The 26,037-nt window shown below is 42.8% G+C and overlaps 2 protein-coding genes across 4 annotated transcripts in view; one reads left to right on the top strand and one right to left on the bottom strand.

The window, feature by feature from the left end:
* LOC110495948 (transmembrane protein 163a) overlaps window positions 1-22,179 on the top strand; it is a 48,733-nt gene extending 26,554 nt beyond the window's left edge. For both annotated transcript variants that reach the window (XM_021571495.3, XM_021571493.3), the window contains 3 exons: window positions 1,760-1,871; window positions 11,248-11,389; window positions 16,378-22,179. In XM_021571495.3, the coding sequence (XP_021427170.3) occupies window positions 1,760-1,871; window positions 11,248-11,389; window positions 16,378-16,438 (315 nt within the window). In that variant the 3' untranslated portion in view covers window positions 16,439-22,179. The remainder of the gene's footprint in view (window positions 1-1,759; window positions 1,872-11,247; window positions 11,390-16,377) is intronic.
* The window catches only part of LOC110495947 (alpha-1,6-mannosylglycoprotein 6-beta-N-acetylglucosaminyltransferase A), a 113,649-nt gene continuing 109,722 nt past the window's right edge, over window positions 22,111-26,037 (bottom strand). For both annotated transcript variants that reach the window (XM_021571491.3, XM_021571492.3), the window contains one exon: window positions 22,111-25,379. In XM_021571491.3, the coding sequence (XP_021427166.1) occupies window positions 25,181-25,379 (199 nt within the window). In that variant the 3' untranslated portion in view covers window positions 22,111-25,180. The remainder of the gene's footprint in view (window positions 25,380-26,037) is intronic.

Below are 26,037 nucleotides of genomic sequence, written 5' to 3'. Positions count from 1 at the left end.
CTTCTACAGCCATAGAAGATCAAATAGATCTGGGACCAGGCTAGGACTTTTTGAAGACTTCCCATAAAAGAGATTTGAAATGGTGCGCACTGCGCAGCATAGGAGGATTGGGGTCAATTAAATTCTAAATTCAGGAAGTGAAATTATTCAATTCATGAATTTAAACATCCACATAGAAAACAATGGCATTTTTTAAAGTTTATCACATGTATACAATTCACTTTATAGCCCTTGTATACTATACTTATAGCTAACTACGTATATTCACTCAGGGGCACAACAATGGTTTAGAAGTGGGGGAGGACAAACAATTTCTAATCTTAAGCTAAGTTCCTGCATATTACATTGTCAGTGTGAGAACAAAAAGTTTAAATGCATTAGCTAGGGAAACTGGTAAATCAATACATGGCTAAACAGACTCGCTGTGGAAAAAAAACATCTGAATATTAATCTTTAATCGCTTGGCCGCTGGTTTTATCTTGATTTGATTCTGGTCCAGAGTGAGGCAATTTAATAGCTAGTGCTAGCTAGCCATTGGCTAGCTCTCTGCCATAAAAAGAGTGCAAAAAAATACACTGACAGCAGCTGCCTCAACTCTCCCATGGTCCTAAAGCCAGCCTTTCAGTTTGCTTTCACACAGCCTGCCCGACTGCTCCGAGTATTCTGCATAGTCCTAAAGAACACGGGTCCTTTTTGTATCAGTGTATTGTTAAAACTAGGAAAGGAATTTTAGAACGTGAGGGTCATGACCTTCACCGTCCGTAGTGATTGTTGCACCCCTGCACTAACATCTGTTTCTTTCTGAGCTCAACAATGACTCAGGAATATACTGTGTTTACTGGGCTTGCAGGCTTCACTGTCCTTCTACTTAGTTTAAAATTATCTCTGGCTTTTATTTTTTGCCTGTTTTTAAAATGCTTTGAGTCCCACCATCACACCGGCAGGATCTAACCCCTTGTAAGCATTGTGTGTTTGAGCTACAGACTGCTGGGTTGTTGCATTTGATTGGTCTGTTTCTTCTGCATGATGATACCAACCATAAGTGTGATTTAACGGGGACTGAGCTAGGGTGTTGTTTGTGAGACCAGGGCGGACCCGAAAATAGTTTGTCTAACAAAAACATCCGAACGGTTTGACCTACAAACTATTATGACCCCTATATGAAAAAGACTCACGAACATGCACATGCAACCTGTTTTGCTCTGGCACTCACAGGCCACACTAATCGTTAGAAGGTAGGGGTTCTTCTACATAGAAGATCAATGGAAATCCCAAGACCGTGTCTAATACTGTAATAAGCTCACATAGTTGCTGTCGAACTCCACACAGTTGTCACTGGCTAGTTGGATATTCATTCCCCACTGAGCAGACTATTCCTGTACTTACAGCATTCTTATAAATTCATTTTGTCCGATTTTTTTGTTTGGCGGCCTTATTTTGTTGACATTTTTCAAAAACTCATGAATTAAACTTTATGGTTGTACTGAAAATAAAATGGTAAAACACTTCAATGTGAGGCTAAATATGAGGGCAGAGCAAGCAGATTAATGAAAGTGGTGCATTTTTTTCACTAGGGGATTTAATGGGACTGATGAGGTTATTAACCTTGCAGAAATGCAGCTTTTCATGCCTTTTAAGGCCATAGTGCAATATTAATGCTACTGCGGAGGCACTCTGCAACACTTACCCGCTCTCTTTCCCTCTTTGTTACCTCTCTTTCTCTCTCTCAATCACCCTCTCATCTACTCTTCTCTGTCAGGATGACTTCCTCTTCAGTGTGTCCATCGTCAGTGGCGTGATGTGTGTCATTCTGGCCGTGGCCAAGTTCATGCTGGGTAGGGTGCTCACCAGCAGAGCCCTCATCACAGACGGTAGGTACCTAACTCGGCGGGTAGTTGCTCCAAGACAATGAGCTTGTCATTTTATTTTATTTTTTCTCCAATTAGGATCGTTAGGAGAAGATTATCCTTGATCTGTAACTAGGGGAAACCTCACCCTGGAGCTACCCAACTCTGAGGAAGCAACGCATACTTCTGCCTGATCTAGGCCACTTGAGTTCAAGCCAGTTAGAGAATTGGGGGAAGGTGGAGCACGAGGGTGAAAAACTCTATAGGGAATCTTTGAGAGAAATTCAAAGGGGAAAAGGTATGGTGTATAGGAGGCTATGGTTGTGCCTGAAATGGCGCCCTATTCCCATACTGCACGAAGATGGAAGGTTAGAAGGCTTAGACAAAGGTTTAGACACCATCATGTGACCATCACCAAATCTGTGAAATATATTGGGAACTACTTAGTACACTATATAGGGCAGTGACCATCAATTAGATTCAGCTGCAGGCCAATTTCTTTTCTTGAGCAGATGGTCAGGGGGCTGGAACATATACTGAAGATTGTGCCGACTGACATGGTGGCTCTGCTTCTAGCTCCTGAGCAACTTTGCACAATTTTGTTATATTTTTTACATTAGCCCAGTGTGTTTTGTGTTATTACATACAGCTGGTAAATAACTTTTGGATATCAGAGCGGCGGTATTCACCAGCATTACAACCAGGAGTACGACTTTCCCAAATTGTGTCCTTTGTTCGTACCATCCAGAGCAATTTAACTTATCTCTGAGGCTGCTCCAGGACGCCGCCGGCGGAGAAGAGTTATTCAGTGGATTTCTAGTCCTACTCAGGAGGCATGCACACCATCCACCGCTTCCGAGTATATTACTCGCTAATGTTCGGTCTCTGGACAATAGGGTGGATGAGCTCAGGGTGAGGATCTCCTTTCAGATAGACAACAGGGACTGTAACATAATGTTTCACAGAATCATGGCTCGCTCTGGATATTCTGTTCCCGTCCATACAACCAGCTGTGTTCTCCAGTACATCACGCAGACAGGACTAAAGAACTCTCCGGGAAGAAAATAGTTGGCGGTGTATGTTTCATCATTAATTATTCATGGTGTGATAATGTACAGAAACACATGTCCTTTTGTTCACCTGACCTAGAAAACCTCAATCAAATGCAGACCGTATTACCTCAGAGAATTCTCTTCGGTTATAGTTACAGCCGTGTATAATCCCCCTCAAGCCAATAACACGACAACCCTCAAGGAACTACATTGGACTTTGTGCAAACTGGAAATGACATTTATTGTAGCTGGGGATTTTAACAAAGCAATTTTGAGGAAAAGGCGACCGAAGTTCTATCAACACATGAACTGTAGTACTCATGCTGCTAAAACTCTCGACCACTGTTACTCCCCCTTCTGGGATGCCTACAAGGTCTTCCCCCGCCCTCACTTCGGAAGATCAGATCAAAACTACATTTTTCTCCTATAGGCAAAAACTCAAACAGGAAGTACCTGTGCTAAGGTCTATTTAACGCTCGTCTGACCAATCGGAATCCACGCTTCAAGATTGTTTTGATCACGTGGACTGGGATATGTTCCGGGTAGCTTCTGAGAATAACATAGACGTGTACACGGACAATGGGACTGAGTTCATCAGGAAGTGCATAGGGGATGTTCCCACTGACTATTAATAAAACCTACCCAAACCAGAAACTGTGGCTAAATTGCAGCATTCGTGCAAAACTGGAATCGCGAACCTCCATTTAACCATGGCAAGTTGACTGGGAATATGGTTGAATACTAACTGAAAGATTAGTGGAATCTGTGTGGGTAGCTGGACAGGTAGGATGACTGACAGTGAAGGTGAACAGGTGGTCACGTGTCAGGTGACAGAGGAATGGATGAGACTGAGGCAGGAATTCCTTTAACCATAAAGTGGCATATTTACTGAGTAGTCTGTGCTGCATCACAAAGGAAACAAATAACATGTATCCAATCAAATTCATAATCAAAGATCAAATCATATCATTCATTATTAACATAAGTTAGGGAGTTCAACAGTTCAGTCAATAGTAATCATCCGCGAGTCATTTAGGCTCATAACTATTTATCATAAAAATAATACATGAAAGAATACAAACAGTGAATGAATGTTGATACAATCTATAATCCCCATGATCACAATCTATAATCCCCATGATCAAAGTCAATCAGTTAGCAAACAATGACATTTCTCATTTCACTCTTTCAATTGTCTTCATGTGAACATATAATTAATTTCAATACACATGAACCATATCGATTGCATAATTGGCCTATGAGGATCCGTAGGGCCGTGATCATTGACAATTCACATTACACAATATGTTTGAAGCTGCGCTCCAAGCCGCGCTCCGCGGTAATAACTATTAACAATAACTGAATGGCCCACTCTCCCGATCGCCACAATTCAGATGAAAGGTAACATAGTCGGTGGACTTACGTGGATTCATGGACGCACAGAACTTCTGGATCAGATGGAGTTAAGGAAGAGAAAGCAGCGAGATCAGGTGATGGCAATTTCCTCCTTTTATGGAGTTAAGATCTGTCGGACATTTCCACCTGACCTAATTAAAGCGCCCCTGGCCCAGCTGAGTAAATGGCAATGAATTAAAGGAGTATTCCACCAACTCCATGGGTCTTTTCTACACTAACAGTGTAGTTATTCCCTCCGTAAGGCAATCAAACAGGCAAAACGTCAGTACAGAGAAAGTGGAGAAAGTGACAGGGTCTACAGACAATCACGGATTACAAAGGGAAAACCAGCCAGGTCACGGACACGTCTTGCTCCCAGACAAGCTAAAACCCTTTATCCACTTTGAGGATAACAGAGTGCCACTGACACGGCCCACTCCCAAGGACTGTGGGCTCTTGTTCTCCGTGGCCGACGTGAGTAAGACGTTTAAGCGTGTTAACCCTCGCAACGCTGCAGGCCCAGACGGTATCCCTAGCCGTGTCCTCAGAGCATGAGCAAACCAGCTGGCTGGTGTGTTTACTGACATTCAATCTTTTCCTACCCAGTCTGCTGTCCCCACTTGATTCAAGAAGTCCACCATTGTTCCTGTACCCAAGAAAAGCTATTGCCCTGTAGCACTCACTTCTGACATGAAGTGCTTTGAGGCTTGTTAAGGACCATACCATCTCGATCTTATCTGACACCCTAGATACACTTCAATTTGCATACCGCCCCAATAGAGCCACAGATGATGCAATCGCCCATCACACTGCCCCATCCCATCTGGACAAGAGGAATGCTGTTCATTGACTGTAGCTCAGCCTTCAACACCATAGTACCCTCCATAGTACCCTCCATCATTAAGCTTGGGGCCCTGGGTCTGAACACCGCCCTGTGTAACTGGGTCCTGGACTTCCTTATGGGCCACCCCCAGGTGGTAAAGGTAGGAAACAACACCTGCACTTCACTGATCCTCAACACTGGGGCCCCACAAGGTTTGCTCAGCCCCCTCCTGTACTCCCTTTTCACCCATGACTGCATGGTCATGCACGCCTCCAACTCAATCAAGTTTGCAGACACAACAATAGTAGGCCTGATTTACCAACAATGAGCCTATAGGGAGGAGGTGAGGGCCCTGGAGGAGTGGTGCCAGGAAAATAACCTCTCCCTCAATGTCAACACAATGAAGGAGCTGATCGTGGACTTCAGGAAACAGCAGAGTGAGTACACCCCTATCCACATCAACAAGACCGCAGTGGAGAGGGTGTAAAACTTCCAAGTTCCTTGGCGTACACATCACTGACAAACTGAAATGGTCCACCCACAGTGTGGTGAGGAAGGCGCAACAGCCCCTCTTCAAACTCAGGAGGCTGAAGAAATTCGTCTTGACCCCTAAGACCCTCTCAATTTTACACATGCAGAATTGAGAGCATCCTGTCGGGCTGTATCACCGCCTGGTACAGAAACCGCACCGCCCGTTAACGCAGGGCTCTCCAGAGGGTGGTGCGGTCACACTGCCTGCCCTCCAGGACACACATAGCACCCGAAGTCTCAGGAAGGCCTAAAAGATCTTTAAGGCCATCAACCAGCCGAGCCACGGCCTGTTCATCCTGCTATCGTCCAGAAGGTGAGGTCCGTACAGGTGCATCAAATCAAGGACCCGAGAGACTGGAGAAACCGCTTCTATCTCAAGGCCATTACTGTTAAATAGTCATCATTAGCCGGCTACCATTCGGTTACCACCCGGTTACTCAACCCTGCACCTGAGGCTGCTGCCCTATACACATAGAATCACTGGTCACTTTAATAATGGAACACTAGTCACTTTAATGTTTACAACCTGCTTTACTCATTTCGTGTGTATATACTGTATTTTTGTCAATGCCACTTCTGACATTGCTCGTCCAAATATTTATATACAGTGCCTTGCGAAAGTATTCGGCCCCCTTGAACTTTGAGACCTTTTGCCACATTTCAGGCTTCAAACATAAAGATATAAAACTATTTTTTTGTGAAGAATCAACAACAAGTGGGACACAATCATGAAGTGGAATGACATTTATTGGATATTTCAAACTTTTTTAACAACTCAAAAACTGAAAAATTGGGCGTGCAAAATTATTCAGCCCCCTTAAGTTAATACTTTGTAGCGCCACCTTTTGCTGCGATTACAGCTGTAAGTCGCTTGGGGTATGTCTATCAGTTTTGCACATCGAGAGACTGAATTTTTTTCCCATTCCTCCTTGCAAAACAGCTCGAGCTCAGTGAGGTTGGATGGAGAGCATTTGTGAACAGTAGTTTTCAGTTCTTTCCACAGATTCTCAATTGGATTCAGGTCTGGACTTTGACTTGGCCATTCTAACACCTGGATATGTTTATTTTTGAACCATTCCATTGTAGATTTTGCTTTATGTTTTGGATCATTGTCTTGTTGGAAGACAAATCTCCGTCCCAGTCTCAGGTCTTTTGCAGACTCCATCAGGTTTTCTTCCAGAATGGTCCTGTATTTGGCTCCATCCATCTTCCCATCAATTTTAACCATCTTCCCTGTCCCTGCTGAAGAAAAGCAGGCCCAAACCATGATGCTGCCACCACCATGTTTGACAGTGGGGATGGTGTGTTCAGGGTGATGAGCTGTGTTGCTTTTACGCCAAACATAACGTTTTGCATTGTTGCCAAAAAGTTCAATTTTGGTTTCATCTGACCAGAGCACCTTCTTCCACATGTTTGGTGTGTCTCCCAGGTGGCTTGTGGCAAACTTTAAACAACACTTTTTATGTAAGAAATGGCTTTCTTCTTGCCACTCTTCCATAAAGGCCAGATTTGTGCAATATACGACTGATTGTTGTCCTATGGACAGAGTCTCCCACCTCAGCTGTAGATCTCTGCAGTTCATCCAGAGTGATCATGGGCCTCTTGGCTGCATCTCTGATCAGTCTTCTCCTTGTATGAGCTGAAAGTTTAGAGGGACGGCCAGGTCTTGGTTGATTTGCAGTGGTCTGATACTCCTTCCATTTCAATATTATCGCTTGCACAGTGCTCCTTGGGATGTTTAAAGCTTGGGAAATCTTTTTGTATCCAAATCCGGCTTTAAACTTCTTCACAACAGTATCTCGGACCTGCCTGGTGTGTTCCTTGTTCTTCATGATGCTCTCTGCGCTTTTAACGGACCTCTGAGACTATTACAGTGCAGGTGCATTTATACGGAGACTTGATTACACACAGGTGGATTGTATTTATCATCATTAGTCATTTAGGTCAACATTGGATCATTCAGAGATCCTCACTGAACTTCTGGAGAGAGTTTGCTGCACTGAAAGTAGGGGCTGAATAATTTTGCACGCCCAATTTTTCAGTTTTTGATTTGTTAAAAAAGTTTGAAATATCCAATAAATGTCGTTCCACTTCATGATTGTGTCCCACTTGTTGTTGATTCTTCACAAAAAAATACAGTTTTATATCTTTATGTTTGAAGCCTGAAATGTGGCAAAAGGTCGCAAAGTTCAAGGGGGCCGAATACTTTCAATTAGCACTGTATGTGTTAATTCCATTTTTACTTTTAGATTTGTGTGTATTGTTGTGAATTGTTAGATACTGCAGTGTTGGACCTAGGAACACAAGCATTTCGCTACACACACATATTTAGCGGATGTGACCAACAGTTTGATTTGATAATTTCAAAGATTTGACTGAGTTACATTTCATAGAATGAAATCAGTCAATTGAAATAAATTCATTAGGCTCTAATCTATGGATTTCACATGACTGGTCAGGTGCGCAGCCATAGGTGGGCCTGGGAGGGCATAGGCCCACCCGTTTGGGTGCCAGGCCCAGCAAATCAGAATTCATTTTCCCCCACAAAAGGGCTTTATTACAGACAGAAATACTCAGTTTCATCAGCTTGACGGTGGCTGGTCTCAGACGAGGTCCTGGGCTGGCGTGGTTACACATGGTCTGGTCTGCGGTTGTGAGGCCGGTTGGACTTACTGCCAAATTCTCTAACGACGTTGGAGGCAGTTTATTTAGAGAAATTAACATTAAATTCTCTGGCAACAGCTCTGGTGGACATTACTGCCAATTGCAGCTCCCTCAACTTGAGACATCTGTGGCGTTGTGTAACACATCTGCACATTTTAGAGTGTCCCCATCACAAGATGCACCTGTGTGACGAGCATGCTGTTTAATCAGCTTCTTGATATGCCACACCTACCAGGTGGATGGATTATCTTGGCGAAGGAGAAATGCTCACTAACAGGGATTTAAACAAATTTGTGCACATTTTATAGAAATAAGCTTTTTGTGTGTATGGAACATTTCTGGGATCTTTTTATTTCAGCTAATAAAACATTGGACCAACACTTTACATGTTGCATTTTATATTTTTGTTCAGTATAATTACAAATAATTTTTAGACTGCAATTGACCGCAAGAAGCCCAAACAGATATAACTAAAACCTTTCATTTCAAATATGCACTCTTTCTATATTTTTAGAGCCGGCAGGTGCTGGGTTTTTACCCACACAGACCGGTGAATTGCATATAGTATGCGCTGAGGGCGGCGGCCTTAACCGCAAGGCCACCCTCAGGTACTGGGCCGCACATCTATTTACTTCTACACCTGAGAAAGTTGTTCACTACTTATGAGTCTTTATTGACAACTCCGTAGCTGCTGAGCTCTTAATGTCCCTTCTCGTTTCAACAAGAGATTTGTGGCAAACAGGCTGGCGTCAAACCAGTTTGAAAGGTCAGCTTTGGATGGAGACACTTGCTCATTAAAGTGTGTGGGGTTCGTTAAATTGTATGTGAGAGTGACAGCTAGCAGAATAGAGTAGGAGTTATTTGCCTACCAGATTTGTCTCGATGTGACATGAAACAAGCCATCAAAGGGGCAATCTGTGATTGCCACATACATTTTTAGACTTAAGGTAATGATATATATATACACTGCTTTTCTTTACATAGTTGAATGTGCTGACAACAAAATCACACAAAAATTATCAATGGAAATCAAATTTATCAACCCATGGAGGTCTGGATTTGGAGTCACACTCAAATTAAAGTGGAAAACCACACTACAGGCTGATCCAACTTTGATGTAATGTCCTTAAAACAAGTCAAAATGAGGCTCAGTAGTGTGTGTGGCCTCCACGTGCCTGTATGACCTCCCTACAATGCCTGGACATGCTCCTGATGAGGTGGCGGATGGTCTCCTGAGGGATCTCCTCCCAGACCTGGACTAAAGCATCCGCCAACTCCTGGACAGTCTTTGGTGCAATGAGGTTGGTGGATGGAGCGAGACATGATGTCCCAGATGTGCTCAATTGGATTCGGGTCTGGGGAACGGGCGGGCCAGTCCATAGCATCAATGCCTTCCTCTTGCAGGAACTGCTGACACACTCCAGCCACATGAGGTCTTGCATTAGGAGGAACCCAGGGCTAACCGCACCAGCATATGGTCTCACAAGGGGTCTGAGGATCTCATCTCGGTACCTAATGGCAGTCAGGCTACCTCTGGCGAGCACAGGCCCCCCAAAGAAATGCCACCCCACACCATGACTGACCCACCGCCAAACCGGAGGATGTTGCAGTGGCGAATTTGCCAATCTTGGTGTTCTCAAATGTCAAACGTCCTGCACGGTGTTGGACTGTAAGCACAACCCCCACCTGTGGACGTCGGGCCCTCATACCACCCTCATGGAGTCTGTTTCTGACCGTTTGAGCAGACACATGCACATTTGTGGCCTGCTGGAGATCATTTTGCAGGGCTCTGGCAGTGCTCCTCCTTGCACAAAGGCGGAGTTAGCGGTCCTGCTGCTGGGTTGTTGCCCTCCTACAGCCTCCTCCACGTCTCCTGATGTACTTGCCTGTCTCCTGGTAGTGCCTCCATGCTCTGGACACTACGCTGACAGACACAGCAAACCTTCTTGCCACAGCTCGCATTGATGTGCCTTCCTGGATGAGCTGCACTACCTGAGCCACTTGTGTGGGTTGTAGACTCCGTCTCATGCTACCACTAGAGTGAAAGCACCGCCAGCATTCAAAAGTGACCAAAACATCAGCCAGGAAGCATAGGAACTGAGAAGTGGTCTGTGGTCACCACCTGCAGAACCACTCCTTTATTGGGGGTGTCTTGCAAATTGCCTATAATTTCCACCTGTTGTCTATTCCATTTGCACAACGGCATGTGAAATTTATTGTCAATCAGTGTTGCTTCCTAAGTGGACAGTTTGATTTCACAGAAGTGTGATTGACTTGGAGTTACATTGTGGTGTTTAAGTGTTTCCTTTATTTTTTTGAGCAGTGTATATATCACTCATTGATTCTTGAAGAATATAACTTTATAAATGCTTCATAAGCTTAGTTCAACTGTTGTACCCCATCGGAGAAATGTCATTGTAAACAACCACTGTAGTCTCTGTGTAATTTTGATCTCATGGATGTTCAGTCCTTGCATCCAATTTGAGTGGTTACGTTTCTCCAGCCCTGTCACTTAGCTGTTTAACACTGGCGGGGTGTCCCTTTGTTGTTGTTAGTACTGCAGATTGCCCCTAGGAATACAGCGCCATAGATGATATTCTTTACGGAGGTAATTGACCTGCCCAGTCTGGTTATCACACATACAGTATGTAAAAAAACTGGCAGAGGTCCTTGTCAGTCGGTGTGTTTTTGAGGTGCAGAGAGAGCCAGTTGAGTGGGCTCTTATGAATCGAATGAGGAGACCCAATCTAAAAGGATTCAAAATCGTCTCTGTTCATTCTGTTTTATGGACTTTCGGATTAAGACTCTGGCAGACTACATGTACTTTCATGAAATATATGTACATGTGTTCGTTGTTGTTAATGTTCAAGCTATTTCTATTTCCCTCTGTGGGAAAATGCAGTTGACTAAACTGCCTGTCTTGTCCGATCTACAGGTTTCAACTCCCTGGTGGGCGGGGTCATGGGCTTCTCCATCCTAATCAGTGCCAAGGTGTTCAAGCACGATCCCAAAGTGTGGTACCTGGATGGGTCCATAGGGGTCCTGATAGGCCTCATCATCCTGGCCTACGGGGTCAAGTAAGTGGGTACATTTTGTGTATGGCCCTCAAACTCAACTCTGGACCTCAAAGCCAGTTCCACTTTATTTTGTCATTGTTCCCCTCTTATCAGGGACTGATTTAGACCTGGGACACCAGGTGTGTGCAATTATCAGGCAGAACAGAAAACCAGCAGGCTCTGGACCTCGTAGGGTAAGAGTTGAGTACTCCAGGTGTAGGGGGAAGCTGCCTCTAAACACTGATCTTGGGTCAGTTTTGTCTGGCAATGGTTAGGATTCAGGGAGGGGAAGCTAATCTGTATTTAGAAGAAACTTAATATTTACACACATGTACATTATGTCCCCTGAGAAATACACTTATTTAAATAACAGAAATGTTGTCATTTTAAATTGTAACCATTCAGAAGGCCCTTGGAGTAGAAACTTCCATTGTACATACCAGTGGAGGCGCACGTTTTACGTTGCCCGGTGCCCCAGTGGGTGGAGATTTCACCACGTTTTGCATCAATGAAATGATGCAAAACGAACACGGCCAGTGTTTCACTTAGATTGTTTTCCTGGTGGGGCTGAAAGCAACATTCAGACCAAAACTGTCAATACGCTTGTAAACATTAGTGGAGACACTTTTGAAAAAGTAAATTGTTTCCCTTACACAGTAAATCAACTGCTCCTAAATAAAAACAAATTGTCTGTAGTGTCAATAACACGCTTAAAAAAAAAATAGAAGGGTATTTTACCGATTTTTACCTACTTCACTTTTACTATTCTCTGGACAGTCAGGGAAAAAAAGGAATGTCAAAGTATGTAGAGGGAAACATTGCCGCAGAAGTAATAAATGTAGAACCGCAGCGTGGCAGAGAAATAGAGCTTGGATCCCAGCGATGGTGACCCTCATCTGACTGTGCAGTCGGGGAGAGAAGGTGCTGCCGCTCTCTTTCATGCTCTTCATGTGTCTTCCCAGGTAGCACATCTCAACCAAACCATCGGAGAGACAAAAAAAATGTTTACATTATTTTTAAAACAGGACATTTGGAGGACCAGAAACGAGGCCATTTATTGATGCACAGTATAAGTGCTGTTTGTCTTTCCTGATAAAGCTAGTTGAAAGTTCAACAGCGAAGTCAAACCAACAGAACAACACCCTGTTGATTTAAATATTGCCCAGTAGATGATGTTTTTGATGTTCCTCTTCACCCAGGTGAATAGAGCTCTCTGGGCAGGGATTATTTGGCTGTAAAAGAAACATTAATCCAAATAGTTTGACATGCTGCCGGATACAGTGTACCTCACTACCAAATAAAAGATAAAGATGAGCTCTAGCTGCAGACTTCAATTACAATACCAGAAACCAGGTACTGTAGACTGGTGAATCACACCATAGATCCCACTAGTATCTTCACATGCTGTATCAGTCTCTCTCTGCCTCACGGTGGATGGAGCATGCAGAAGGACAAAAATAAGTTTGCCAATATGTTGAGAACAGCTAGAGGAATGTTGACTATGGCAAAGGCCAAGTAACTCATCTCAGTAAACTGGAACTGCATTTCTGACTAGACAGAGGAGCTCTCCTAGTGATATCTTCTCTCAATGTTCCATGTGCTCAAATGCTGGACACGCTACCAGAACCTGGGATTTCAGGTATCTCTTAGGCATTAACTAAACTAGGCAAAAAAATAAACGTCCCTTTTTCTGGACCCTGTCTTTCAAAGATAATTTGTAAAGGGTTTAAACACTGTTTCCCATGCTTGTTTAATGAACCATAGACAATTAATGAACATGCACCTGTGGAAGGGTCGTTAGTGTCTTAACAGCTTAGATGGTAGGCAATTAATGTCACAAAACTTAGGACACTAAAGGGGCCTTTCTACTGACTCTGAAAAACACCAAAAGAAAGATGCACAGGGTCCCTGATCATCTGTGTGAATGTGTCTTAGGCATACTGCAAGGAGGACTGCAGATGTGGCCGGGGCAATAAATTGCAATGTCCGTACTGTGAGATGCCTAAGACAGCACTACAGGGAGACAGGACGGACAGCTGATCGTCCTCGCAGAGTCAGACCACGTGTAACAACACCTGCACAGGATCGGTACATCCAAACATTACACCTGCGGGACAGGTACAGGATGGCAACAACTACCCGAGCTACACCAGGAACGCACAATCCCTTCATCAGCGCTCAGACTGTCCACAATAGGCTGGACTGAGGGCTTGTAGGCCCTCAGTAAGGGTTACAACGAGGCCTGTACTCTGGAGCGGGATCGAGGTGGAGGGTCTGTCATGGTCTGGGGCGGTGTTACAGCATCATCGGACTGAGCTTGTTGTCATTGCAGGCAATCTCAACTCTGTGCATTACAGGGAAGACATCCTCCTCCCTCATGTGGTACCCTTCCTGCAGGCTCATCCTGACATGACCCTCCAGTATGACAATGCCACCAGCCATACTGCTCGTTCTGTGCGTGATTTTCTGCAAGACAGGAATGTCAGTGTTCTGCCATGGCCAGCGAAGAGCCTGGATCTCAATCCCATTGAGCACGTCTGGGACCTGTTGGATCGGAGGGTGAGGGCTAGGGCCATTCCTCCCAGAAATGTCCAGGAACTTGGTGGAAGAGTGGGGTAACATCTCACAGCAATGCAGGTGGTGGCCACATCAGATACTGTTACTTTAGATTTTGACCCCCCCCCCCCCCCCCCTACCTTTTCTCAGGGACACATTATTCCATTTCTGTTGGTCACATGTCTGTGGAATTTGTTCGGTTTGTTGAATCTTATGTTCATACAAATATTTCCATGTTAAGTTTGCTGAAAATTAACACACTTGACAGTGAGGACATTTATTTACATAGGACATATGCAGGAAAACACATTTGAGCATATTTACATTGAACAAGAGGAAACTAATGCGCTGTAGAAAACTAAAAGAAAAACTATGGAAATATAGAACATTGCATAAGCTTCACTCTAATGTGCGATCATTGGAGGAAGAGGAATTCAAATGTCCCCCTAATGTGCGATCATTGGAGGAAGAGGAATTCAAATGTCCCCCTAATGTGCGATCATTGGAGGAAGAGGAATTCAAATGTCCCTCTAATGTGCGATCATTGGAGGAAGAGGAATTCAAATGTCCCCTGACAGCACTACTGGTGAACTAGAAGAACCATTATGAAAGATTCTTGAGAAAGTGTTTTTGGTGTCAGGATGGCATGATATATCAGCTTTCATATCAGTATTGGAAGATAATGGCTTGAGAATCGTCATCAGTATTGGAAGATAATGGCTTGAGAATCGTCATCAGTATTGGAAGATAATGGCTTGAGAATCGTCATCAGTATTGGAAGATAATGGCTTGAGAATCGTCATCAGTATTGGAAGATAATGGCTTGAGAATCGTCATCAGTATTGGAAGATAATGGCTTGAGAATCGTCATCAGTATTGGAAGATAATGGCTTGAGAATCGTCATCAGTATTGGAAGATAATGGCTTGAGAATCGTCATCAGTATTGGAAGATAATGGCTTGAGAATCGTCATCAGTATTGGAAGATAATGGCTTGAGAATCGTCATCAGTATTGGAAGATAATGGCTTGAGAATCGTCATCAGTATTGGAAGATAATGGCTTGAGAATCGTCATCAGTATTGGAAGATAATGGCTTGAGAATCGTCATCAGTATTGGAAGATAATGGCTTGAGAATCGTCATCAGTATTGGAAGATAATGGCTTGAGAATCGTCATCAGTATTGAACCGCCTTAGCCATCTTTTTTTGCTTAAAGAAATTGGGTGTAATTGTGAACAAAAGGAATATCAGACAACATCCCAATTGACGTAATCATTGGTTTGGCGATGTGCTCAGCATTTTGAAGGCCTGAAGACCAGTGTCAGTGATTTCTGCAATATTGTGTTCTGTGAGGCAGTTCCATATTCAAACAGCAGACTGTATAGGCCTCTCTCCAGGGAATTTTTATTATTATATTATTATTATATTATTATATTATTATATTATATATATATATACACTGTTTACCAAACATTAAGAACACCTGCTCTTTCCATGACTGACCAGGTGAATCCAGGTGAAAACTAGGATCTGTTATTGATGTCAAGTGTTAAATCTATTTCAATCAGTGTAGATGAAGGGAAGAAGACTGGTTAGACGCAGCATTTTGTGTCAAGAACTGCAACACTGCTGGGTTTTTCAGGCTCAACAGTTTCCCGTGTCTCAAGAATGCTCCACCACCCAAAGGACAACCAGCCGACTTGACACAACTGTGGGAAACATTTGAGTCAACATGGGCTAGCATACCGGTGGAACGCTTTCGACACCTTGTCGAGTCCATGCCCTGACGAACTGAGGCTGTTCTGAGAGCAAAATGAGGGGGATGCAACCCAATACTAGGAAGGTGTTCCTAATGTTTGGTATACTCAGTGTATTTTTAAATATGATACTCTTTGAAATAACAACCACCAAAATAAAAGCCAGACAGTGAGGGAGAATAATTTAAAATTCCCAAAATATCATAGCATGGGGCATCATTGATTTTTGTTATGTTTGAGTCAACCGTGCAAAAGTTGCAGAATTGCTTGGAATTTGCTTTAAAACCTACATTTTTCTGTTCTTTGACAGAATCTGTAGAATTGCAGGAAAATAGCTTTAAAACAGCAATATTTGGTCCCCGTGTCCAAGAGGAGTTCCTCAAAAATAAAATGTGGTCACAGATGTCGCCATTGGAGACTCGGAGAAATAAATACGAAGATGACGCCACAGAGTGCATCAACAAATGAATCAACAAAAGCAGCTGCAGTGGTTATACAAATGTACTAAAATTATCTGACGTGATGGATTCAGTTACTCAACACATTCTGAACTAGATTCATTTCAGAATTTCACTACAAAGAATGGTTTTCACTAATTTAATATTGGCAATGAAATGGAGTTGCAGCTCTCATTGTGTGTGTACCTGTGAATGTCAGCGATTTTTCATTAATATGAATGTCTCTTTCCTGTCCCAGGCTGCTGGTTGATATGGTCCCTCGAGTGCAACAGACAAGGAACTACGAGCGCTTTGAGTGACAGAAGACCACGGAAGGGCAGTGAGGGGGATGGGTTCTGTGTTATATACGGTAGAAGTACGTCCAGTGTCTGTTCTAGGGTATGTATATCTACGCCCAGTCCCTATCCAGCTCAGCTCCATTCTTCCTGGTAGAGCTCTCCAGTCACCATGACAAACCTATTGATTGGTTTAGACCTCAAGGTGCCAGCCCACTGGTGTTTTAGTTAGACCCAAGTGGTCCATTTTGCAGCGTTCCTCCGGTCTCTCTAACTCCGAACCTGATCCGTCCATATGAGTCATTACAAAGTCAAAGAGAAGACTGAGGTTTCCCTCTATAGCTCCTTCTCTACTGAAGCAGGGGGAGGTGGAAGGACAGAACGTGCACTGCTGAGTCGTCAGGAAATTGTCACTGCCTCTACAAAGGCACTGCACCGTCTCCACTGATTAGTCTGGTGTTCGTTCATATCTCTATCTCCCCTTGGACAACATGGCTGATTCAGATACGCATTGTAGGATCTCAGTCCTTATGGGATTTCAATGGTTTCTAATAGGTGCTTTCTTTTGATGAGTAACACTGTGAGTGTGTCCCAAATGGCACCCTATTCCCTTTATAGGGTACTACTTTTGACCACCCTATTCCCTTTATTGCACTACTTTTGACCATGGCCCATTAAGTGCATCAATTAGGGTGGCATTTAGCACATACACCTATTTCTGTTTGACACCACTGTTCAAAGTAGATGTGTTGCTTTTATGTAGTCATGATGTAGTAGGGGTGGCAGGTAGCCTAGAGGTTAGAGCATTGGGCCAGTAACCGAAAGCTTGCTCGATCGAATCCCCAAGGTAAATCTGTTGTTCTGCCCCTGAACAAGGCAGTTAACCCACTGTTCCTAAGTAGTCACTGTAAATAAGAATTTGTTCTTTAACATACTTGCCTAGTTAAATAAAGTATCACTTAGGATGGTAGTTGCAACTATTAGTAGCAGTAGGACATGTTTTCTATCCCCCCAAAAACAGCAGGGAAAATAGATTTCTGAGATGCCCATTGTAGACAGGCTGTAGTATGGAGGACAATAGTACAGCAGTACAGTATGTGCAACATGACAGAAGACTCATCTTGTGTCCCAAATGGCACCCCATTCCCTACATAGTCACTATGGACCCTGGTCAAAAGTAATACACTATAGGGAATAGGGTGCTATTTGGGACAAAACCTGTATCATTTGATTAGTGAATATGAAAGCACAAATGTCCCTGTCGCCAGCTCATGTATGGAATTGGTGTTTGCTTTATTGCTTAAGGGGTGTTGAATAAAAGCTTGTGGCAGACCATCAACAAACAACATGACTGGAGCCAAAGACTCTAGCCAGAGGTTACTAATCTGGAATTAAAACAAGCCTTTCTGTGCACTACAGCCAAATCTGTTGGCTAGAACACAACAAGTCGTCCCTTTTTAGGCCATTCCCTCTTCTTTAATTCCTTAACAAAATCTGAGGGGGTAAATGCGGTCTTCCTGGCAAGTAAATATACCATATAATTACGTTTTAAGCTTTCACAATCTGCCAGGCAGGATGTAATTGTAACTGTAGGATACACACTAAATGACCAAAAGTATGTGGACACCTGCTCGTCGACCATCTCATTCCAAAATCATAGGCATTAAGATGGAGTTGGTCTCCCCCCCCCCCCCCTCCCCTTTCAGCCCCCACTCTTCTGGGAAGCCTTTCTACTAGATGTTGGAACATTGCTGCGGGAACTTGTTTATATTCAGCCAGAAGAGAATTAGTGAGGTCGGGCATTGATGTTGGCCGATTATGCCTGGCTTGCAGTTGGCGTTCCAATTCATCCCAAAGGTGTTCGATACGGTTGAGGTCAGGGCTCTCTGCAGGCCTGTCAAGTTATTCTACACCGATCTTGACAAAATATTTCTGTATGGACCTCACTTTGTGCACGGGGGTATTGTCATAATGAAACAGGAAAGGGCCTTCCCCAAACTGTTGCCAAAGTTGGAAGCACAGAATTGTCTAGAATGTCATTGTATGCTGAACATTTCCCTTCACTGGAACTAAGGGGCCTAGCCCGAACCATGAAAAAGCCCCAGACCATTATTCCTCCTCCACCAAGTTGACACTATGCATTGGGGCAGGTAGCGTTTTCCTGGCATCCGCAGAATCCAGATTCGTCTGTCGGACTGCCAGATGTTAATGCGTCATTCATTACTCCAGAAAACGCGTTTCCACTGCTCCAGAGTCCAATAGCAGCAAGCTTTACACCACTGCAGCCGACGCTTGGCATTGCACATGGTGATCGTAGGCTTGTGTGTGGCTGTTCTGCCATGGAAGCCCATATCATGAAGCTCCCGACAAACAGTTCTTGTGCTAATGTTGCTTCCAAAGGCAGTTTGGAACTCTGGAGTGAGTGTTGCAATCGAGGACAACACTCGGCGGTCCCGTTCTGTGAGCTTGTGTGGCCTACCACTTGTTTCTCCTACACGTTTCCATTTCACAATAACAACCTTTACAGTTGACCGGGACAGCTCCAGTAGGGCAGAAGTTTGACGAACTGACTTGTTGGAAAGGTGGCATCCTATGACGGTGCCAAGTTGAAAGATACTGAGCTCTTCAGTAAGGCCATTCTACTGCCAGTATTTGTCTATGGAGATTGCATGGCTGTGTGCTCGACTTTATACACCTGTCAGCAATCTGTGTGGCTGAAATAGCCGAATCCACTAATTTGAAGGGGTGTCCACATACTTTTGTGTGTGTATATGTGGTTTGCAAAATGAAAATAATCCACATAAATTATTATATGAATTACATGAATACAAATGTTGACATACTGCACAAGGAGGGTGCTTAAGGGCTCTATTCAATTTGAATTGCAGAAATTGATTGATGTTCCCGGGTTAGAGAGACTGCATTCATGGTAAACACTACAGATGTCGGCTCAACAGGAAATTACCTTTAATTCAGTAATGCTTCAGGATACAGATTGACTAGAACCCTAAAGGAAGACGATTGAAATCAAGCTGTGTATACCTATTCAGTCTTTCAGAATACTGTACCAATGAAAGTTGTCAAGAAGACATTAGTTATTATAGTGCACTATAATACATTTTTGTACATATAGAAAGGGATTTTTGTTTACAGGTGGGACGGGTCATTACGCTCACTCCAAATGGCTTTTTTAGACCAGGATTCAATCTGAGAGGCTTGTTATAGAGCAGTGCACTTTTTTAAAGTTAATTTACACTGAATTTATTTTCACTGCTGTGAATGCTATCTCTACGAACACCGGGGAAATTGCTTTTTTTAAAGGGGGCGTTGTCGCATGTCAACTGTGCTGCACTATAACATGCTCTGGATTGAATCCCGGCCTTACTATAATTATTACCAAGACCTTTTGTACAGCGCAATGAATTCTTGTATATAATGTAATATAAGTTGATATGTTTACATTGGTATTGCCAATTTAAGCAAAAACTAGATTTGTTAGATAATCGGTTGCGCTGATGTTCTGTGTTGAGTGCTTAAGATAAGTCTATATTTGTGTTCACAAAGGAAAGTGTCATTAGATGTACTAAGTTCAGGATTTAGGATGTTTGAGTTTACTTCGATAATGTAATTGGGCAAGAGTTGCAACACTTGTAACCTTTGTTTTCTGTGACTGTTTTCAGTCAAAAAGTATGGATATTACCACAACACTAAGGCTGCGTTCCAGGCTGACTATATTACGGAAGCATTCCAGATCTCACTACCCCTAACCCTAATATTAGTTTACCATGTCATATGATAAATTAATCTGATGCTCAACTCTGCAGCCGATGATGTGACACACAACCATTGATTGATGCAATGCATGTCTGCAATGTAGTCGGCCTGGAACGTGACAAGCTCCTTGGAGCCCCATGGCTCTTTGTCCAAAGGCTAGCAGATTGGCGATACTGAGTCGTTTAATCTTACCTTCCAAACGCATTGTATGATGCTTGTCACTCGTGGACCACTTCATACCTAAAACATTCTCCATTCAGGCCGCAATGTTGTCAATTTCCTCAACTATATTTAATGGTGAGAAGGCAACAAAAATGCCTAGGAATGGTAGTCCCCAAATGTTGCGTATCGTTTTCAGCCAATCGGGTTGCAGCAGTCTGTTTACCCCTGGCTGAATGCAGGGAGCAACATCATGAAGTAGAATTAGCCACTCTAGCATGATTGTGGAGAATAGTGTTTCATAAAGAAAGTATGCCTATTTTCCCCCCTTTCTCACCATTAACTATATTTAAGGAGGAAATGGATAACTTTTCAGCCTGAATAGATAATGTTTTAGGTACAAACTGATCCATGGGGGATATGCAGTTTCTCTGGACCCCAGTAAGGTTGTTATTATTATATATATATATTTTTTTTTTCAAGGTCTGGGCACAGACATCAATTTAATGTTAATTTGATGTAATTTCATTGAAATTAAGTGGAAACAATGTTGATTCAACCAGTGTGTGCCCAGTGGGGAGGCACTTTTTCAGGTACATTACTGAAGCCCAAGAAACAAACACTTAGCTTCCTAGTACATGTGGAAATTAAAAAATGTTTCTGAATGACTTTTAGGAGGGTTACTGTCAAAATGATGTATTACATAAAAATAGTCCGATGTCAGGCACATGGTCCCTCAGCGCTCGTGGGGGCTGTGGGGTGTCTGGCTGCATACAATGCATTTGGACTGAAATGATTCAATATCACCATCTGCCCAGCCTTTGGGCTACATGGCTCGCTGGTCTCAGACACCAATCAAAGACCGTGAGGTATCAAAGGAAGCATATAATTTATTAGTAGATGGAAATGTCATTCTTTCCAAGCCACATTTTCACTGCACAGGAACAAAGCCTCATACAGAATGTGCCCTCCGGTCAATGGATAAGTAAACTGCTCAGAACATTGCAGATAGAAATGTAATGAATAGAGTTATTTTACAAGATGGAAAATCATATCTGCTCTACAAAATGCATATATTAATATTGCATACCTGAACAGACCACACAATTCTGGAAACTTTAAGTTTACTTGCAGGGAACTGCTCTTGTAAACGCTGTTTGATTGTCTAGCATAGATGGTAATGCATTCACATAAATGATTCGGTGCATGTGAGGTTTATGCTGTATGTACTCATTTTTTGGCCAATAAGAAACAACCGTTTCCAATTGGAAAACACAAATGTTTTCCTTTGCATGACTTAATGAACACGACCTAGGAATATGTTTTTAAGGTACTGCAAACTAGTTAATTTGAGCTCCTACACAACTTAGGGTTGGATTCATTGCTTATCGACGAAGTTCAGCTATATAGTATACTTGAAGTGTAAAGGTAATGTCCCATTGGGCCGACATGCAGCAGCGTTTAGCGTGAATGCAGTCTCCGCTAACACGGCTAAAGCTAAAGCAACGATTGCCTTTAATGTCACAGGCTACAATGTGGAACTTTAGCGCTACGGATTGTATCTAACCCTCAAACGATTGTAAACTCTGCACAATGTGGTTCAGTGGTCCGTTTTTGATAGCAGCAGTTAAGATTTGCTTAGGCTTTACACAATCAACTGTCAGTAAAACAGCAGAAAGGCAGACTACTCCTGTTTGCTAACACAGATGAGGTGTGTAGTGTTAAACAATGTACATTTCTATAGAACACACCTGACAGACCCATTTGTCACAGAAAAAGGTTTATTGAAAAATAAAGTTATATCCCACTTATTCGTCAAACTGAAAACAAAATGTGTTTTTTTTTGTACAGTCGTAATTTAGTCCCAGAACAATCGTTGCTTTAGCTTTTCCATGATAGCTTAAAACAAGGTTGAGATTGTGGGAAAAAAGTCAATGAATATGTATGAAGGCAAATGCAGATTTGACAACGAAGACATTTCAAATGTTGGGTTAAAGAGACTGAAGGAACTCTTCTCATGTCCATAACACATCTTCCTTTCAGCTATCATTTTAGGACAAACCAATTTCAAATAGACAATTATGGAGGCTATTTATATTGGTTCTCAAGATCACTCATTTATAAACAACCAATGAAAGGAAAGAAATAGTTGACTCTAATACAAGTAGAACAAGGCCACTGCCACAAAAAAAAGCAGATGCTTTCATATGCTGTATTTTACCCCACTACAAGCCTTCGGTAAACATGTCCACAACAGCATTAAGACATTTGTTTTAACCATCAAAGTCCAACACATACAATTACTGTTTACCTTTACAGTTAATGTTATAAGAAACATTATCCTTCTAGCAAACTATGTGAACTCAACTAACAATTTTCTCTGGCACTAGGTCCGGTAGATCTATTGGGCAGGTACGATAAGTCTAGTAATAACCATCAAAAGGCACGTCATGTACTTTTTATAACGGTAGCTTGGCTGCAGATCGTATACACAAACTTAATAAAAACTGATCTGGACAGAACGGGAAAAATAGCAAGTCATAAAATGTAAGTGACCATCTAAAAGACAACGTATCTATATTTTCACATGTGCAAATGGTTTGCATTAAGATCTGAAAATAAAAATGTCACGAGGTTCTTGCTGGCATTTACAATAAAAAAATCAAAAGTGTGCGCTGCTTTTGTCCCAATGTCATCATCATCATCATCATCATCATCACCCCGAAAGCACAGTGATGAGAGGAGAGCGACATCTGTCACTACTGACCAACACATTTCATCAGTCTTTGTGGACGGTCTCAAGGTGCGTCTGAAATGACACCCTATTCCCTATATAGTGTACTACTTTTGACCAGTTTAAGTTGATTTTTTTTGCTGCCAAGTTTCCAAAGCATTTGGATATTATCTTTAATTCCTCATTCTCTCTCATCACTGTTGCTGGAGGGTGGAGTCAGATTGGACAAACAACTCCCGTCTCATCCATCCACTTGAATGTACACGTTATATTATTTTTCGATAAATACAATTAGCCTCTGTAAAAAGAACTTTTCTATAAATAAAAAAACAATTCAGCAAACATATCTGTATACAAAATAAATAAACAAATTAAAACCCATATGAAGAATATACAGTATTAGTCATATATTTTGTTAAAGTAGTGCATTATTTCCATTCACAACAAGGACTACTAATTCAAACTTTTATTGTCACTTAAAGAATATAAACTTGGCAAGCAAATTAGGATCCTAAACAATCTCCAAATGAAGGAAACAAGTACACTAAAGTTGCAGGTGTGTGTGTTGCTCTGTCAAGAGCTATAACTTACAAAGTTATTTCTATGGATGTACTGTATGTGATCTTTCAGTCTAGTGTATACATAAATACTTATCTAGAATACAAATATTCTTGATCAATATATATCTTAAATAATTTCGAATATTTTTCAGATAAATCTATTGTGGTCAAGGCAATGGGCATGTGTGACCTTTCCCACTACAGCACCACACTATATAATCTATGTCACACAGACTCCCATCAAGTAGCTATTGCATGTGACTGATCTGACAATAATTTATTGAAACATTTGATTGAAATTGATTCATTAAAAATGATGATTTTTCATTGGCTACTGGCAATTATTTTGCTCACATCCCAACTGGTCAGTCAGGTGTCTGTGGCAGTGAACGTGTCTAGTCTGCACATTGGGAACATGAGGAGGGTCAATCTACCATGCAGGGCTACAGAGGAGCTATGATGTACTGTGTGTATGTGAGCTGTTGTTGGGAATGACCACGAGGGACAATTCCTCAGGATTAAAAGTGATTTGTGATTTGGAACATCAACATATCTACATCTGACCACTCCCGTCTAGACGCTACTATGGGGAGCGGTACAGTTACAGTGTAAAACTGGCTCTGCTTCTTCTTCACACTTGCATTCTTTTTGGTGAAGTTTCCCTTAGGTACAGATCTAGGATTAGCTTCCACTCCCCCCAATCGTGACCTTAACCATAAATAAGGGAAAATAAAAACTGATCATAGATCAGGATCTATGGGCAACTTTCCATTGGAGTATACCATTCAGAATACATGCCCTGTGCATTGTTTCATCCTAAGTAGTATGCTAGTGTGGACATTGAGCCTTATTGCCTGGGCCGGCCCCTTATGGGTCTCCAGTGCAAACCGACATAGTTCAAAGGGGACAGGGGCAGAAAGGAAAGCATGCCGAGTGTGGCGACACACCAGCTCGTTGGTCCCACGATGCGACTACAAGCTTGGAGAGAGAGAGTACCACCCACTGCCACACAGCCTAGGGGCAGTAGGGAGCTCTGTTGCCATGCGCTCCGCCTCAAATATACAGCGACTCTCATTGATTCAAGTAATTCAGGCTGATGCTCAATGTCTCTTTTCTGTACCCTCCTTTCCTCCTGCCCCGCCTTACTGGAAACTGTTTCATTGACATTCCTAGTTCCCAGAATATGTATATAGCTCTCTGTCCACCGTTTGAATTTCCAGTTTTCTGCCGATTCTGTGTCTGTCTGACAAGCTGATCAAAATGCCTTAAAAAAGGTCAAAGTTCAGGTGATTAAAAACAGACATAAATAATACAAATATCTCATGGTTGTCTAGTTCTCAGGCGGCTCTTCCTCCCTCCAGAGGACTGGCTGTGGGAGGAGTTAGGCTGCAGGTGTGGAGCTAGGGGGAGGAGTCAAGCCATCTGAGTGGTCAGAGCTAGAGGTCCCCAACCCCCCCCATTCCCTGCAGCGCTCTGGAAGGGTACGGGGGTCCAATCCACTCCAGTTCGATCCTCTCCACACACCCAGACAGACAGGGGCTATAGGCAGCCTTTGCACAGCGCCACCTGGCCCTTCATGTAGTCCCGGCAGGGGCAGACGCGTTTGAGGGAGGGGTGGGCGCCGGCGCAGCTGAACAGCAGCAGGTCCGACTGGAAGACGCAGTGGTGACGTGCGTCGCTGTACGCAGGCACCACCGTGTCGCCCGACGACTCCACCGTCTGGCAGTCCATGCCGAACCTGAGACAGAAAATGGTAAATATGAAGTTCTACTTTATTGTCCACACAGGGAAATGAATTATGCTGCTGGGAGTACATAAGACACAACACACAGAACAAAGACACACAAGTAAAAATGTATCTGTACTTAAACATCTGGGATATCAGTCTGGACAGACAGATTGAGCATCACTGTGTCTGCTACGATGCACTGCAGCTCAAAGAGAAAATTCCTTTACTTGATCCCCATTTTTTTATTTTTATATTGAACCTTTATTTAATTAGGCAAGTCAGTTAAGAACAAATTCTTATTTACATTGACGGCCTACCCCGGCCAAACCCGAACGACTGGGTCAATTGTGCGCCACCCTATGGGACTCCCAATCACGTCCGGATGTGATACAGTCTGGATACAGCCATTACATTGAGTCCTGACGTCTCAATAACCACTCGCTGCTGACACTGACGACTGAGTTTAATTTGAAATTGTTTAAGTTGACATTTGACAACTGCAATAAATGATGTTTCCCTCAGATCTGTCTCACTTTTTCTCTGAAACTTTATAAAGGGAATAGCTTGTGTGTGACCTCTAGTGATACAAATTCAGCACAGCAGCGGACAGGTATTGAATGTAAATGTATGCTATACTGCCACCTGTTGGGTAGAAAGCAAAATGCAT

The sequence above is a fragment of the Oncorhynchus mykiss genome, chromosome 18 (assembly GCF_057628025.1).
Source record: "Oncorhynchus mykiss isolate SJ-2025 chromosome 18, ASM5762802v1, whole genome shotgun sequence".
Classification (NCBI taxonomy): domain Eukaryota; kingdom Metazoa; phylum Chordata; class Actinopteri; order Salmoniformes; family Salmonidae; genus Oncorhynchus; species Oncorhynchus mykiss.
The sequence above is the reverse complement of the archived record's forward strand: the minus strand, read 5'-3'. Positions and strand labels throughout refer to the sequence as shown.